Raw genomic sequence first — 17,954 nt, 5'->3', positions numbered from 1 at the left:
TTATTTAGAAAAATAATGACACTTGAAAGGATAGAATTTATTTATTTTTTGTTAATTCTCATTTGAGGATATTTTTCATTAATTTTTAAAGAGAGGAAGGGAGAGGAAAAGAAAGGGGGAAAAAATCCATGTGTCTCAAATCAGTTGGTTACCTCCTACATGTGCTCTGACCAGATGGGACTGGCACCTACCACTGAGGTATATATCCTTGTCCAGAATTGAACCTATGTCTCGTCAGTCTGGAGGCCCACATTCTATCCAAAGAGCCAAACTGGCTAGGGACAGTTTATTTCTGGATTTTAATAACATGTTTCTTTAAAATATCATTTGCATCTTACAAAGAATTTATTTTTGAATATACAGTCGAGATATATTTTGATGAGGCATTTTCACTTATCAAGTACAGTTTTTGTTTTTTCTTATTGTTTTAATCTTTATCAATCTTTTTCTTCTTCTTGGCATTTAGAATGGTCCAGTGCTTGACATATCTTCGGAGGCAGTTCTAAAATAGATCCTCTAACCAAAACTAGGCTCTCGTGAACCTAGTGTTTACCTTTATACCAAAAAGGCAATGTTATCTGATTATGTCCTAGGCCCAGGCTGACTTCCACAGAGTTCATGCTATGAGACCTAACATCATAAGTTGTCTTACACAAAAATAATATCTTAGCTCTATCATAGAGGTTCAGTTGGTTAGAGCATCCCATTAAGTCAAGATTACATTTAGATCTCCAGTCAGGAAACTTACTAAAAGCAATCAATGATAACTTACAAAAAGCATAAATAAGTAGAAAAGCAAATTGATGTTTCTCTTCTCATTTCCTTCCTTTCTTTAAAATCAGTTAATAGATTTATAAAAATAAACGAAAAAACATCATAACAGGCCAAACCATTCAGAAAATAGTTGATATGATTTATATTTTCATGTTATTTATTCATGCTGTTAAAAAATAAAAATTTCAAAAGTTGCTTATCCTGCCCTAACCGGTTCTCAGTGGATAGAACGTCAGCCTGCAGACTGAAGGGTCCCAGGTTCAATTCTGGTCAAGGGCATTTACCTTGGTTGTGGGCACATCCACAGTTGGGGTGTGCAGGAGACAGCTGATCAATGTTTCTTTCTAATCGATGTTTCTAACTCTCTCTTTCTCTTTCTTCCTCTCTGTAAAAAATCTATAAAATATATATATTGTTAAAAAGTTGCTTATCCTATTCTGGCTTGCTGGTTTTGTTGGTTGGAGCCTTTTATAGTACACCTAAAAAGCTGGAGTTTCTTTTCTAGTCAAGGCACACACAGGTTTGATCTCAGGTTCAGTGTATATGGGAGGGATGTTTATTTTACATTACTATTTCTCTTCTCCTCTGTAAAAATGAATAAAAACATATCCTCGGGTAAGAATTAAAAAAAAAAAAAAAGAAGCTATTTATCCAGTTACCCACTAATTTTTGACAAAAGAATATTTGTAAATTGTTCTTTCAAAAAATTTTTAATTTATAAATTAAATAATTTGCTAAATCATTTTGTATATAATAAAATATACAAAAATTTTATGTGATATAATTCATATAATTATAATGTAAGTAAACAACGAACTAAATTATTTTATAAATGGCATGTTCAGTTTTTGAAAAGTTTATAGAATAACTATTACCAAGTTTTATGAAATTATCATCTTTTAAAAAATAAAAAATATAAAATATTTCGAATATTTTACCTGTAAATAGAGAATATGCAGTGATAAATATTTTTAGATGAATTTTTATATTTAAGAATTTTTACAGCCCTACCCTGTTTGGTTCAGTGGATAGAGTGTCAACCTGCAGACTGAAGGAAGGGTCCCAGATTGTATTCCTGTCAACGACACATGCCCAGTTTACAGGGTTCCCAGTAGAAGGTGTGCAGGAGGTACCCAATTGATGATTCCCTGATCATTGATGTTTCTATCTCCCTCTCCCTTCCCTTCCTCCCTGAAATCAATAAAAAATATATTTTTAAATAGACTTCTTACCCAGTTTTAATAGAAACATTTTAACATATTTATTGATGCTTCCTAGGTGAAGCAATCTCTTTTAAAAATAATCTTTAGTCAATTCAGCATTATAGCTTATAATTAACTAGAGGCCAGGTGCACAGATTCATGTACTAGTGGAGTCCATTGGGCCGGCCTGCGTGATTGGATTGAATTCAGCTCTCCAACATCCCTCAAGTGGTTTCGGATTGCAGGCCAGGCCAAGGGACCCCAGTGGTGCATGATCATGGCCAAGGAGGGACATAGGAGGTTGGCCAGGCAGGAATGGACCATGGGAGGGCTCCAGGGCATGTCTAGCTCATCTTGCACAGTCCTGATTGGCCAGCCCCCAGCAGCAAGCCAAACTACCTGCCCCCTATCCTAGTGGTCAGTGCACATCATAGTGACCAGTTGATTGTCTACCCCCTGATGGTCAGTGCCCATCATAGCAAGCGATTGAGTGACCTTAACATATCATTAGCATATTTTGCTTTGATTGGTTGAATGGATGACAGAACACTTAGCATATTAAGCTTTTATTATATAGGCTAATATATTACATCTATTATTATAAATATAAATCAGTTTAATTACATTCCTTAAAATATTAAATTGTCATGTTAATATTGATAATCTGTAAAAGTTGCTTTTTAAAAATTACTTCTTTTTTTTTTCAGAGCATTTCGTGGTAAACACCTCTCTCTTATTGTTCGATTTCCAAACCATGGTAGACAGGTTGATGACTTGGACATATGGTCTCATACAAATGATACAGTTGGTTCAGTACGACGATGTATTCTCAATCGTATAAAAGCAAATGTAGCTTATACAAAAATTGAACTTTTTGTGGGTGGTGAGCTGATAGATTCTGAAGATGACGGAAAACTAATTGGTCAATTAAACTTAAAAGATAAATCAGTAAGTATACATAATTTTCAAATTTTTTCCAAATGTTAAACATGAAGGGTGTTTGTTGTTGATTTAGTAAATGTTTATTGAGCTATCCATGTTATATAGTCTAATATTATGATATGTGTTTTGGTTATAGACCTAATTAATAAAGGTATGACACAGGTATGGTGAAGGAAATAAACTACTACATGGTGTATATTGGATAACACTTTTAAAGTGAATTCCTAAAATTAAAGCATGAAATATTTTTAGTCTTTTGTTATATCCAGTTGCTGTATTTTGTGGAAGTGTTTCCTATGTCTTTACCTCTAATATGTATTTTTACTTTCAGGTAATTACAGTCAAACTTTCACAGGTAAGTTCCAATATGCCTTCAAGCCCTGATAGTTCTTCTGATTCCTCAACTGGATCTCCTGGAAACCGGTATAATCAGTACAGTGATAGTTCCAGTCCAGAAATGGAAAGTTGTTTGCCTGGAGTGGTAAGTAGCTTCTATATGAAAAACATTACATTCTTCTTTAGAAAAACAAAGACATGTTTAGGATTTTTCTGAGTTTAAATGTTTCATGAGTGGTCAAATGCCAAATAAATATAGTTACCTATTATCTTTTGATGGATTTTTTAATGATTATTAATAAAAATAAATTTATATACATATATATAGTATTTTGTTTACATGAGATTAATCAATTATACAATAGTTACATTATAATGCTATCAAGTATTTGCCCCCAGATAATACTACTATAAGTCTTTCTTTAGAACTCTTTTTGCTTGTTGTTTTTGTGTAGTAATTTAATTGCTAATGAGTAGCTCACTTTAAAAACACTTCTTTTTTATATTGCATAACTACAAGAAAGGGAAAGGGATGAAACTTGAGACTGACCTACATTTTAACTAGTCCTTCCCAAACTATTTCTAAGACAACTTAGAACTGTTTTTAAGTAAATACACAATTTACTGTCTTTCTCTATATTCTTTTTTTTCTTTTATTATTATTATTTTTTAATTTAATAAATTTTTATTGCTCAGATTATTATAATTGTTTCTCCTTTCCCCTCTCCCTCCCTCCACCCAGCTACCTTCCACCCAGTTCCCACCCCACCCTCTGCTCTTACCCCTGCCCCCCTTGTCCTCATCCATAGGTGTATGATGTTAGTCCAGTTTCTTCCTGCACCCCCACACCCCTTTCCCCTTGACTATCAATCTACACCCATTCTTTGTCCCTGATTTTATTATATTCACCAGTTTATTCTGTTTCTCAGATTTTTAATTGACTTGATTTTTAGATTCACTTGTTGATATATATGAATTTGTTTATCATAATTTTTTCTTCTTCTTCCTCTTCTTAAAGAATACCTTTCAGCCAAAACCGGTTTGACTCAGCGGTAGAGCGTCGGTCTGTGGACTGAAAGGTCCCCGGTTCGATTCCGGTCAAGGGCATATACATTGGTTGTGGGCACATCCCCAGTAGGGGTGTGCAAGAGGCAGCTGGTTGATGTTTCTCTCTCATTGACGTTTCTAGCTCTCTTTCTCTCTCCCTTTCTCTCTGTAAAAAATCAATAAAATATATTATATATAAAAAAAAGAATACCTTTCAGCATTTCATATAATACTGATTTGGTGGTGATGAACTCCTTTAGCTTTCTCTTTTCTTTGAAGTTCTTTATCTGCCCTTCAATTCTGAATGATAACTTTGCTGGGTAGAGTAATCTTGGTTGTAGTTCTTGCTATTCATTACTTTGAATATTTCTTGCCACTCCCGTCTGGCCTGCACAGTTTCTTTTGAAAATCGGCTGATAGTCCTATGGCTGCTACCTTATAGGTAACTAGCTGTTTTTCTCTTGCTGCTTTCAAGATTCTGTCTTTGTCTTTTGCTCTTGGCATTTTAATTATAATGTGTCTTGGTGTGGTCCTCTTGGGATTCCTCTTGCTTGGGGTACTGTACGCTTCCTGGACTTGTAAGTTTATTTCTTTCACCAGAGAGGGAAACTTTTCTGTCATTATTTCTTTTAATATATTTTCAATATTTTGCTCTCTTCTCTTCTTCTGGCACCCCCAAAATCTTGATGTTGATACACTTAAAGTTTTCCCAGAGGCTCCTTACACCGTGTTCAACTACCTATATTCTCTTCTCTTCTTGCTTCTCCGGAGGATGTCCTTTGCCTTTGTATTCTAAATCTTTGACTTGATTTTTGCATTCCTCTGGTCTGCTGTTGGGTTTCTGTATAATATTTTTTTATTTCAGTTAGTGTATGTTTAATTTCTAATTGGTCCTTTTCATATCCTCAAGGGTCTCATTAAATTTATTGGCCTTTTCTAGGAAATTCTTAAAAAATCTTACAACTGTGGTTTTGAACTCTATATCGTCTTTTGTTCTCTTCCATTTCTTTAATTAGAGATCTGTTTCCTTGTCTCATCATTTCCCTGCTTCCTTGAGTTGGTAGGGTGGCTTTGTGTGTTTAGTGTCCTATATATATCGCTCAGTGGGTCAGCCTCACCAGTTACCTGAGGTAGACATTCATGGTTCTCACCTTTGTGGACTGCGTGTACAACCTTGTTGTATATAGTTAAGTCTTGATTGTTGTTGGTATCACTGGGAGGAATTAACCTCCAGGCCAGCTGGATGGATCAGCTGTGTCTACTCTGGGATACCTTCTGTACTGAAGACAGTCTTATAGGGTCGGACTTGCAAAATTGCAGAAGCCTCTGAGCATACAGCTTGGATGGGACAGAGTCTCACGGCTGAGCTGACAGTCTTGGCTTCCATCAGTCCTGAACTTGTGCTTGCGCCTCAGTCCTCTGCCTTCCATGGATCTCCTGAGTTTCTGATTCTCCTTGTAAAAGTGTGGGTGCTCCAGGGGCTCGTCCGAAACTGTGTTTCAGTACTCAGTGCAGTGGGATCTAGGATTTAGTGCAGTCAGGAACTTCTGACTCCTTCCACTATGGAAAACATGTGGCAACCTCCGTTGTCAGACCTCTCTGTGCGCACTCACTCGCGTGACTTTAGACCCTGCCTGTTTCGGCCCTCGGATCCCCTGAGTCTCCAAGTCTCTGAGTCTCTGTGTGCCTTTCTCTACAGTCCAGACTGCACCTTTATGAGCCTTGGTTTAGCACAGTCAGGAGCTTCCTTTCCCCTCCTGCCAGCCAGACACTTGGCCGCCTTTCCTTTCTGCACAAGCATCTCCCTACCTCAGTACTTTGCAGCCCTCCTGATCCATGAGCCTCTGTCCTTCTTTCCACTTGTAGATTTCCACTTGTAGGTTTTGGATGATGTCCTTTCTTACTTTTAGTTATTGTTTTGAGATTATTTACTCAGGCCACCATCTTTTTTTTTTTTTTTTCTGTTCTCCTATATTCTTTTTTTTTTTTTTTTTTTTTTTTTTTGCATACATGGTATTTATAGTGTCATACCTTTATTTATTTATTTATTTATTTTTAATATATATTTTATTGATTTTTTTACAGAGAGGAAGAGAGAGGGATAGATAGTTAGAAACATTGATGAGAGAGAATCATCAATCAGCTGCCTCCTGCACACCTCCCACCGGGGATGTGCCCACAACCAAGGTACATGCCCTTGACTGGAATCTAACTTGGAATCCTTCAGTCCGCAAGCCGACGCCCTATCCACTGAGTCAAACCGGTTTCAGCTGTTTTCATATATTCTTAATGTATAACTAAAGAAACAACTATCTTTCTTGGGTTTTCTACTTTTCCAATTACCCTTAAGAATTATTATAGCTGTAGCCCTACCTGGTTTGGCATGGTGGATAGAGTGTCAACCTGCAGACTGAAGGATTCCAGGTTCAGTTCCTCTCAAGGGCATGTACCTTGGTTGCAGGCACATCCCCAGTAAGGGGTGTGCACAGGCAGCTGATTGATGTTTCTCTCAAATTGATATTTTTAACTTATAACAGTTATGTCTATTAATAAAACTAGGCACTTCAATTTTAGAGGAATTTAATTTCCTGCAACTATTGAATTAGGATTTTTATTTTTAAGTGAGAGAAGTATGTTGTATTTTTTATTTAATTTAATTTTATTATTATTATTTTATTCTATTCATTTTTAATTTTATTATTTATTATTTTTTATTTTTATTTTATCTATTTTTTATTTATTTATTTTATTTTATTTTATTTATTTTATTGATTTTACACAGAGAGGAATTAAGAGGGATAGAGAGTCAGAAACGTCGATGAGAGAGAAACATCAACCAGCTGCCTCTTGCACCCCCCACTGGGGATGTGCCCACAACCAAGGTACATGCCCTTGACGGGAATCGAACCTGGGATCTTTCAGTCCGCAGGCCGATGCTTTATCCACTGAGCCAATTTCAGCTGGATTAGGATTTTTAACCAGCAATAGTTATCCCTGACATAGGGAAGTGTTTTTATAGTAAACTAGAGGCCCGGTGCATGAAATTCATTCACCTATATGGGGGGAAGAGGAGAAATGTATCCTTCAGCCCAGCTTGCACCCTCTTCAATCTGTCAAGGGCAGATGGTTAAGTTTGAATCATGAAGGATCATTGCATTTGTTAAAATGAAAAGATGTGAGGGAAACATTTTCAGGGTGTCTGACTGCCCATTTTAGGGATCGGGCATAAATGGGCAGTTATACATCCTTCTCACAATCCAGGACTGCTGCTTCCGAACTGCTCTCCTGCCTGCCTTCCTGATTGACCCTAATCACTTCTTCCTACCAGCCTCATCACCCCCTAACCACTCTCCTGCCAGCCTGTTTGCACCTTACTGCCCTTCCCTGATGGCCTGGTCAACCCTAACTGTTTTCCCTGCAGGCCTGGGTCTTCCCTTCCCCCCACCTCCCCATCTGCCGTCACTTGCAGGCCCAGTTGCCCCTGAGTTTTCTCCTCTGCCGGCCTGGTCACCCTTAATTGCCCTCCCCTGCAAGCTTGATCGCCCCCAACTGCCCTCCCTTGCATGTCTGGTCACCCCTAACTATCCTCTTCTGCTGGCCTTCTTGTGTCCACATGGGGACAGCTATCTTGTGTGTTGTGATGATGAATTTGCATATTACTCTTATTAAACAGGGTAGTTTCTGAGTTCCATATTTTATAAAATAATAGAATGCCTGTCACAAAGAAATCACTCAAAATAGTTAGATCCTAATAAATGGTTAAGTTTGAATCATGAAGGATCATTGCATTTGTTAAAATGAAAAGATGTGAGGGAAACATTTTCAGGGAGTAAAAGGTGACAGAGGCAAAGATGTGAATGACAAGTAAGAAACAGGGACAGGAAATAGATTAATTTGAATAAAATACTTTTTTACATAATTGATGCCTTAAACATTTTTTTTATTCTATATTTCAGATAATGTCACAGCATCCGAAATACATCTCTTTTCTTTGGCAAGTGGCAGACTTAGGTAGCAATCTAAAAATGCCACAACTTAGAAATGGAGCAAGACTATTAATGCAACTGATGCCACCAGGTAAGAAGATGCCTAAATTTTCTTAAATATTGCATATATATTTTCATGTGAAGTTTATATAATGTACACACATTTAGTGTAGATGAAAATGTGTTTCTTACATACTTTTGCATCGTTTTTATTTGATCATCTAACAATTTTTGCTCAAATTTGTATTATCTATATTTTTTTGAGAATGTGAAAATTTTTATACTAAACGGTAATATGTTAATTAGGGCAACTGTCTTCCAGACATCCATCTGAACAGAGCCACAGCAGCTGCTGAGGCAGAAATATAGAAAGGGAATGAGAAAAAGACACGGGAATGAAAAGGGGTCAGAAATTAGGGGCTGCATAGCAGGAGGCTGTGGCAGCCGCAGGGGGCACTGTAGGTGCACCCGCCAAGAGGTGGGGCGTAGGCAGCTCAGAAGAGGGTGGTGGCCCCCAGCACCAGCCTTTGGCAAGGAGGCATCTGCAGATCCCGGGACATATGGGTGGACGGTCCATGGTCTTCCAAGGGAGGTGCTCCTGATTCGTGGTAGCACCTCCCAGGCTGTGTGAGCCTCAGCCACCCGTGCTGGGCTGGGCACCCTGTGTTGGGAGGGGAGGCACAGGCTAGCAGGGGTGGAGTTGACATTAAGGACAGTACCGCTTTGGTTCCAGAGAACTGGACCCTGAAGACCCTATCCAGGATTAGGTGCATTAGTGTATATAGTTTGTTGACTAGAAGTCAGGGCATCCCAGGAAGGGATTGGGAGTATGATGACAGCAGGGAAGCCAGGGAAGTGTAGGAAGCAAGTCCTCTCAGCCCCTCTGAAGTCCGCTATTGGTGAACGGATTCATGTGCAGGGCTACTATTCATTTATAAACTTTCTTTCCTCCTTATTTTCTACTTCTGTTCCATCATCCTTCTTGCCATCTTTTTCCCCACATTCCTTTGTTCCTTTATAAAGTTATTTGAGGCACATGGCATGAAATTCATGCACTGGGGCAAATGCAGGTGCAGCCCAGCCTGCACTCTCTCTAATCTGGGACACCTTGAGGGATATCTGACTGCCTGTTTAGGCCGGATCCCACCATTTGCATACTACATCTTTATTATATAGTATTTGTATGCATATTATTATATTAAAATGGATGTTCTAGGGTATACATAAAAATCTCTAAGAGTCTACAAATTTCTGGTATACTTTCATTTGTAATTTTAATTTTTATTTTAAAATGTTTCAGAAAAGCAAATGCTTTTCTCAATTGTAAATCAGACTTATAAAACATGTAAATTTTAAGATTTTTTTTGTCATTTAAAGACAATTATTATATTGAGCAATAAAAAAGAATAAGTCATACTCTTTGAGACAACATAGAGGCATCTAGAGAGAATAATGCTAACTGAAATAAGTCAGTCAGAGAAAGACACTTAAGTATCCCCTTATCTCACTATATGGGATCTAATTAACAAAATAAATGAATTTATGGTAGTGAATCCAGAAACATGGAAGCATGGAACAGAGTGCAGAATCTTGGAGGGAAGACAGGTATGTGTAATCAGCCAAGGACTTTTTATGTATATATATGCATGGCCCATGGACACAGACAATGGAGTCTTGAGAGTTTGGGACAATGAGTTGGGATGGTCTGCAGGGAGTCATTGGGGGTACAAGAGGACATATGTAATATTTTCAACCATAAAGAAATATTATAAAACTAGAGGTCCGGTGCACGAAATTTGTACACGGGAGGGGGGCATCCTTCAGCCTAGCCTGTACCCTCTCCATTCTGAGACCCACTGGGATCAGGCCTAACGGACAGTCCAACATCCCTCTCACAATCCAACTGCTGGCTCCCAACTGCTTGCCTGCTTGCCTTCCTGATTAGCCCTAACCGAGTCTGCCTGCCAGCCTGATCATCTCGTAACCACTCCCCCGCCAGCCTGATCAACTCCTAATTGCTTCCCTGCCAGCCTGGTTGTCCCTAACTGCCCTCCCCTACTGGCCTGGTCTCCTCCCAACTGCCCTCCCTTTCAGACCTGGATCACCAGAACTGTTCTCCCCTGTAAACCTGGGTCCCTCCCAACTACCTTTCCCTGTAGACCTGGTCGCTCCCAAATGCCCTCCTCTGCCAGCCTGGTGTCCCCTAACTGCCCTCCCTTGCAGGCTTGATCATCCCCAACTGCCCTTCCTTGCAGGCCTAGTCCCTCCCTACTGCCCTCCTTTGTATGCCTGGTCACCCACTACTGCCCTCTCCTGTAAGCCTCATTGCACACAACTTCCTTTCTCTGCAGGCCATCTTGTGTTGGCCATTTTTGGCCACATTGGGTGATGGTCAATGTGCATATTACCTCTATTATATAGGACTAGAGGCCCAGTATATGTAATTCATTCATTGGGTGGGTGTCCCTCAGCCCAGCCTGCCCTGTCTCACAGTCTGAGAGCCCTCGTAGGATGTTCTATTTTCAGCTTAGACTGGCCATGGTGGCTTGGAGCACACCCCTCAGGACGGTTCTGTAGGTTGGCTTGGAGCCTTGCTCCAGGGCAGGTGGCATAGTGTGCCTGCTCACAAACCCCCAGCAAGTGGCCTTGGGCTGGGCTGCAGACATTCGGAATCCACCCCCAGCCCTGTTGTGTGATATATGTCTGCTAGGGTTGGGATTGTTCTCTGAAATGGTTGTGGTATCCATGCATAATTTGCATATTTCTCTCTTATTATATAGGATATAGATAGATATCTGTTTACACAAAAATCTGTACCTCCAATTGCAGTCCAATTCTATAAGCTTTCTTTTGGTTTGTCTTTCAGAATTGAAACTGACTTCTCTCACAGTTATAAATCTTACCCTATTTTGTCATTTATATGTATATATGTACTAAATCCTATATAATAAAAGGCCAGCCACCATAATCGTCACGACCGGAAGGACCAGAGACTAGAACCACCACAGTCCCTTGTCAGTCTGGCTTTGCCCCCAAGAAAATGCTTAGAGTTAATCAGGCAGCAGGCAGAGTGGTTATGGGTTATCAGATAGGCAGGCCAGCATCTGGGATTAACAGGTAGGCAGGCCAGTAGTTAAGGACAATCAGGTAGGCAGACAGGCCACCAGTGGCGACTCTGTGGCAGGTATGCAACCTGCCAGCGATCATCCTGCAGAGGAAAGCCCAGGCCAGGCAAGCCATCACACCCTACGCCTGTTGCCTGCAGAGGTAAGGGATGGGGTAGGGCAATGCTGCATAGATGGCAAGCAGTGGTAGTGGTGGGAATGGGCCCAGCTGACTGCATCCAGAAAGAGGAAAGCCATGGTAGGCCCTGATCTCAGGGCAGGCTAAGGGACTCTGAGTGCATGAATTTTCATGTACCAGGCCTCTAGTATATTTGCACTATAGGCTGAGTGCTCAGAATTCGTGCTTGGGGGGTGGGGCCCTCATACCGACCTACATCCTCTACAGTCAGGGAGCTCTCTCCAGTCTGGGAGCCATGACAGCTTTGGCCCACTCCCCATGGTTCTTTACTTTCTGTGGGGCCTGGCTGCTCCATGCCCATTGTCCAGAGGCTCTCTGTGGCACAGAGGCTCTCTGCAGCTAGGGTAGAATATTTGCCTCATTGCTCTGATGACAAAGCAAGCATTCTGTTAGGCTGCTCATTCTGTAGGCTCTCAGCGACTGACCCCTAGGACTGGGAGACTCTGACAGTGTTGAGAGGACTGGGTGCCATCATCTTTTGGCTATGGGTGTTTCCATCTTTGTGACTAGAGTACCACTATACTGGATGGGGGTACACTGGTCCTCCAGGATCAATAATGAGAATTATTGGCTGCCTCCTATATGCCTCCCTTCACCAGAATCGAATCCAGGACCTCTCTCTGTTCCCTGAGTGAAACCAGCTATGTCTCCTTATCTTTTTGGTGGCTTATTTGTCTTTTTATTATTGAACTAGAGGTCCGGTGCATGAAAATCATGCACAAGTGGGTTACCTAGGCATAGCCATTCAGGTTACCACCTCGCTGCCTCCTCCTTCTTTAGCTCCCTCAGCGCCCCACTACTGCATGTTGGTTCACCATGTTCCTTGCTGCTCCCTGGTAGTCAGCACACATCATATTGAGTGATCAAACTCCAGGTCAAACGTCCTAGGGGACACTTTGCATATTAGCCTTATATATATAGATTGTAAATATTCTTGATAATTCACATATACATCCTTTATGATATATATAACAAATATTTCTGTCCTCTTTCCACTGACTCATGTCATATTTTAGAAAAATGTTTTAATAGAGGAGCAATCCATTTTTATCTCTTTTTTTTCCTTCACTTATTATTTTGTATCATATATAAGAAATTGCCTAACCTAAGATCATGAAGACTTAATGCTGTTTTCTTCTAAGATAGCATTTTCTTCTCAATATATATCTTCATTATTTTTTAAAAGTGTCACATCTTTATAATAAAAAGGAAAAAGCGAGGCTTTTCTTACATATAGCTATACATTTTGAAATAGTTATATCTTTAGTTCTTTTCTTGAAACTCAACTTTCTTTTAATAAAGCAAAAATAGCTCATGAAGAATGTCATGTGAGGCAAGTAATTACCTTGGTGGTAGTAGCTGTGTTCTTCGTATTTCAAGAAAAACTAACTCCTTTTTAGTGTTGTGGAGTTTTATTATTGTTTACATTGTCTGACTCTTATGTTAAAGAACATTTGATTTGAAGTCTGAATAGGGAAACTTTACTTCATATTTTGAGTTAATGATTGAGTTCTAGTTGATAATTACCCAGTTTTGTTGTGGTTAAATCTTTTAACATTTTATCTTATAGTTAGCCTAATTCATAATTATTATGTTTCAGATTAACAATAATACTAATCAGTATATCAGTATATCCAATGTGATCTTTTAACAAAATAATATTATTTTAAGTTAATCTATGTTTTTGGTTTGTTGTTGTTACTTGCAGATACCACAGCAATAGAAAAACTACGAGGTATTTGTTTGGATTGTGCAAAACTTGAAGAAAATGACCTGGGACCATCTCTTGATTCACTTTTCTTTGGTCCTTCTGCCTCCCAAGTGCTATACCTAACAGAGGTTATTTTTCTTTTTTTACAAAACTACTATTTTTTTATCACCTGGTAATATAAAAATATATGAAATAATCTTTAGGAATAGTTAAAATGTTCTTAGTAATGAGGGAGCAAGTTAAGTTTTAAATTATTCCTGCCCTAGGTCGTTTGACTCAGTGGATAAAAGCACCGTCCTATGGACTAAAGAGGCCTGGGTTCAATTCTGGTCAAGGGCACGAATCTCATACCTCTATTGTAGGTTCCTCCGCGGCCTGTATAGGAGGCAACTGATTATATGTTTCTCTGACACTGATGTTTCTCTCTGTCTTTCCCTCTCTTCCTACTCTCCATAAAAATCAATGGAAAAAGAAATTTGAAAAATGATTCCTTAATTTTTTTTTAGCACTGTTATTAACTTTATTATTTTATTTTATTAGGGTGACATTAGTCCACGTGAACATATAGGTTACATATGTAGATTACTAGTTTACAAAATCTATATATATTAATAGGACCATGTGCCCTTCACCCAAAGTCACATGTTCCCCTGTCACCTCATTTGAGGATCCTTTTCATTCCCATCACTTTCCTCTGGCAACCACTACACTGATAAGTTTTGGTTTTATATTCCATAGTAAAGTCATATAGTTTTTAGCTTTTTTTGTCTTACTTATTTCACTTTGCATAATGTTCTCAAGATACATCCATGTTATAAATGACACTATTTCATTCTTTCTTATGACCAAGTAGTATTCTGTTGTCTATAAATAACATATCTTCTTTATCCAGTTCTCTATTGTAGGGCACTTTGGCTGTTTCCAGCTATTGGCCACCATGAATAATGCAGCAATGAACATAGCAGTGCATATATTTTTGTGTATAAATGATTTTCGTGTTTTAATTAATTTGTCTCCCTTTTTTCTAGGTAGTTTATGCCTTATTAATGCCTGCTGGTGCAACTTTGGCAGATGCTTCTTCTGATTTTCAATTTCACTTCTTGAAAAGTGGTGGTTTACCTCTTGTATTGAGTATGCTAACAAGAACTAACTTCCTGCCTAATGCAGATATGGAAACTCGTAGAGGTGTATTCCTCAATGGCCTTAAAATTGCAAAATTGTTGCTAACAGCCATAGGTTATGGACATGTTCGTGCTGTAGCAGAAGCTTGTCAACCAGTTGTAGATGGTTCAGATCCCATAACACCGGTAATAAATTTTTTTAACTCTTTAAATTTTATAGTTAATATTTAATTTTTCAATTCCTCAATATCTTTTACATAAACAATGTAAATTCAATCCAATCTATTATATTTGTACTGAAATATAAATTTTTTATGCTGATTACACTATTCAAAATGGATACTTCATCCCCATCATGTTCTGTTTGGGTTTTATGTCTTTAAGTCTTATAAAACTTCACCTGAATCTTTCATTTTACCCATACTGATAGATTTATAAAAGTATGGTAATAAAAGAAAATACTTAATTGGCACATTGACTGCCTCTTTTTCCAGTATGACCAACATAACTTCTCAGACAATAATTTTCTTGTTGGCCTAGAATCATCCTTGATTCATATTGCCCATTATTCTGAAGATATACTAAGATTTGATGTAAACGTTGAATGTAGTGTTTAATTCATAATAAAGCTGAGTTAATTTGTTTATGATTTTTTTAAATTACTGAATGAAGATTAAAATGGTTAGAAATAGTTTTTTTTTTCTAATGGGTTAGTTTTTAATTGGAGATTTGAGTAATGATTAGATATTGGTGTTGAGAATAATTTAGGTAGGAAATCAATATTGTGAGTTTTATAAAAGGATAATCATGCTAAGGCATTTTAAATAAAATGCAATTTTCTCAATACTGGATGTCTGTCTAGTCAGGGACTGGGGCATTTAAGTGAAACAAGTTAAGCCTTCTGTTGGTAAGTACTGAGAGTACTGTAATGTATTCTCTATATTTATGTAGTTTTGAAATTTTCTTACAAAGGTTAGAAGAGTAGTTTCTACAAGCAGATTTAGAAAAGATATTTATAATGCTTTTTCTTCACTCTAGTTTACTTTATATTGTGGATTCTGTACATTAATAAATAAAAACAGGTAGGTTCTTGCTCAGCCGGTATTTATTAGTGGTTAAGCATTGACCCAGGAATCAAGAAATCTCAGTTTGATTCCTAATCCGGGCACATGTCTAAGTTGCCACTTCCATTGCCAGTCTGGGGCATGCAGGAGGCAGCTGTTCAATCATTTTCTCTCATCATTGATGTTTCTATCTCTCTCTCTAAAAAATAGGTAGGTTCCTATCATGATCCTTCCAGAGAATTCAGTGAGGTAAATATACAGTGCATTTTATATAACTCTTTACATCTTTTGTCTATTTTTTATATACTAGAAGCCTGATGCATGAAGATTTGTGCTAGAATGGGCTATCACTGCCTTTCCATTCCATCCCAGTCCCTTTCCCGTCTGGCCCCAGAACGCCTCTTTCTGTTCCAGCCCTACCTTCCCAAGCTGCCCATAGGCCCTGAGAGACCAGAGGTGTGGCAGAAGGCTTGCCTCATCATCATGGTGTCCTGCATCTGTCACTGGGCACCTGGGTATGCAAATTAACCACCGTCTTCATTGGGTTAATTTGTATATCACTCCTGATTTGCTGGTGACTTAGCAGAAGTATGGTCAATTTACATATTTATCTATTAGGTAAGGCTATAGGCCCAGTGCATGAAATTTGTTCATGGGGTGATGTACCTCAGCCCAGCCTGCACTCTTCTCTAATCTGGGACTCCTCAAGAGATGTCCTACCACCCATTTATTGCTAGGATTGGGCCTAAATGAGTGGTCGGACATCCCTCTCACAATCCAGGACTACTGGTTCCCAACTGCTCGCCTGCCTGCCTTCCTGTTTGCCCCTAACCACTTCTGCCTGTCACCCTAATCACCCCCTAACCATTCCACTGCCAGTCTGATTTATGTCTAACTGCCCTTTTCTGCCATCCTGATCACTCACCATTGCCCTCCCTTGATGGCGATCGTATAGTGGTCATCTTGTATCCACATGGGGGCAGCCATATTGTGTCTTGGGGTGATGGTCAATTTGTATATTATTCATTCATTAGATAGAATAGAGGCATATTTTTAAAAATATATTTTATTGATATTTTTACAGAGAGGAGGGAGAGAGAGAGAGAGCTAGAAACAACGATGAGAGAGAAACATCAACCAGCTGCCTCTTGCACACCTCCTACCGGGGATGTGTCCACAACCAATGTACATGCTCTTGACCAGAATCAAACCTGGGAGCCTTCAGTCCACAGACTGATACTCTACCACTGAGCCAAACCGGTTTATGCTAGCAGCATATCTTATATCTGAAAATTAATATAAAAAGAGATGAAATAACTTGCCCAAATAGTAAGTTACCTAATACTTAAAAGTCAATGATTCATAATGGCTAACTATGCACTTTACTTTCACCATTTCTACTAATTTTTTATTAGAAATCTTTTGTAGTAACTCATGGCAAATAGCACCTCAAATGTTAATTAAATTATTAAAATAATACTCATGTAACTATGAATAGACATCCTATATAATAGCTTAATATGCTAAGTTACCAGTTGGCCAATCTACACTAATAAAAAAAATAAGGTGCAAATTGACCATACCTTCACAATGCCCACCAGCCAATCAGGAGTGAGTATGCAAATTAATCCAATAAATATGATGAGTTGATTTGCATATGCAGATGCCTTTTCTGTCCCCCATTAATTCCTGTCACTCTAAGTCTTCACCAACCTATTGTCTGTGTCTATTGGCCATGCAGCCAGGGCTGGGGAGGGTGTTCCGCACCTCTCCAGCCTCTTCGGGCCTCTGGGCAGTGTGGAAAGGCAGAAAGGCAGCTCCAGACCAGAGTTAATATACAGCTCTGGCCAGAGCAAATGTGGTGCAGGCAGCCAGGAGGAGGAAGGCCCACTCTTGCACAAAGATTCGTGCATCAGGCCTCTAGTCAAAGCATAACATGCTAATGATATGCTAAGATCACTCAACTGCTTGTTATGAGTGCACTGACTACTGGTTGACCAGTTGCTATGACATGTAATAACAACCAAGGGACAGACGCTCAATGCAGGAGCTGCCCTCTGGTGGTCAGAGCACTCCCACAGGGGAAGCACCGCTCAGTCACGCTTGGCTAGCACAGAGGCAAAAGCCTCTCCCACCTCCACGATGGCGCTAAGAGTGTTCGACTGATGGTTTAGGCCCTGAGGGATCCCTGACACAAAAGGGCTTGATTGAGGACCCCTCTCTCCCCAGATTCCACAATTTTTGTGCACTGGGCATCTTGTATAAATTTATAAAAATTTAAACTGATTTGAGGTAAGAGAGAGGCTAGCAGCATTATACCTAGTAAGTATCCTTTGTCTACCTAGTGACGGCAAGAACACCACAACAAACTTGTTTTGTTTTCTTTCTTAAAAGTCTTTATTGTTGAAATTATTACTTATGTCCCCTTTTCTGCCACCCATTAATTCCTGTCATTCTAAGCCTTTACC

General features: G+C 39.0%; 1 protein-coding gene across 7 annotated transcripts in view; it reads left to right on the top strand.

The window, feature by feature from the left end:
* LOC118712127 (probable ubiquitin carboxyl-terminal hydrolase FAF-X) overlaps positions 1 to 17,954 on the top strand; it is a 186,960-nt gene that overhangs the window by 89,324 nt on the left and 79,682 nt on the right. For all 7 annotated transcript variants that reach the window (XM_045577118.1, XM_045577120.1, XM_036425631.2 and 4 more), the window contains 5 exons: positions 2,684 to 2,924; positions 3,250 to 3,399; positions 8,258 to 8,378; positions 13,299 to 13,429; positions 14,330 to 14,608. In XM_045577118.1, the coding sequence (XP_045433074.1) occupies positions 2,684 to 2,924; positions 3,250 to 3,399; positions 8,258 to 8,378; positions 13,299 to 13,429; positions 14,330 to 14,608 (922 nt within the window). The remainder of the gene's footprint in view (positions 1 to 2,683; positions 2,925 to 3,249; positions 3,400 to 8,257; positions 8,379 to 13,298; positions 13,430 to 14,329; positions 14,609 to 17,954) is intronic.

The sequence above is a fragment of the Pipistrellus kuhlii genome, unplaced genomic scaffold (genome assembly GCF_014108245.1).
Source record: "Pipistrellus kuhlii isolate mPipKuh1 unplaced genomic scaffold, mPipKuh1.p scaffold_m20_p_83, whole genome shotgun sequence".
In the NCBI taxonomy this organism is placed as follows: Eukaryota; Metazoa; Chordata; class Mammalia; order Chiroptera; family Vespertilionidae; genus Pipistrellus; species Pipistrellus kuhlii.
Note: the sequence above shows the minus strand (reverse complement) of the source record. Positions and strands in the feature narration are given on the sequence as shown.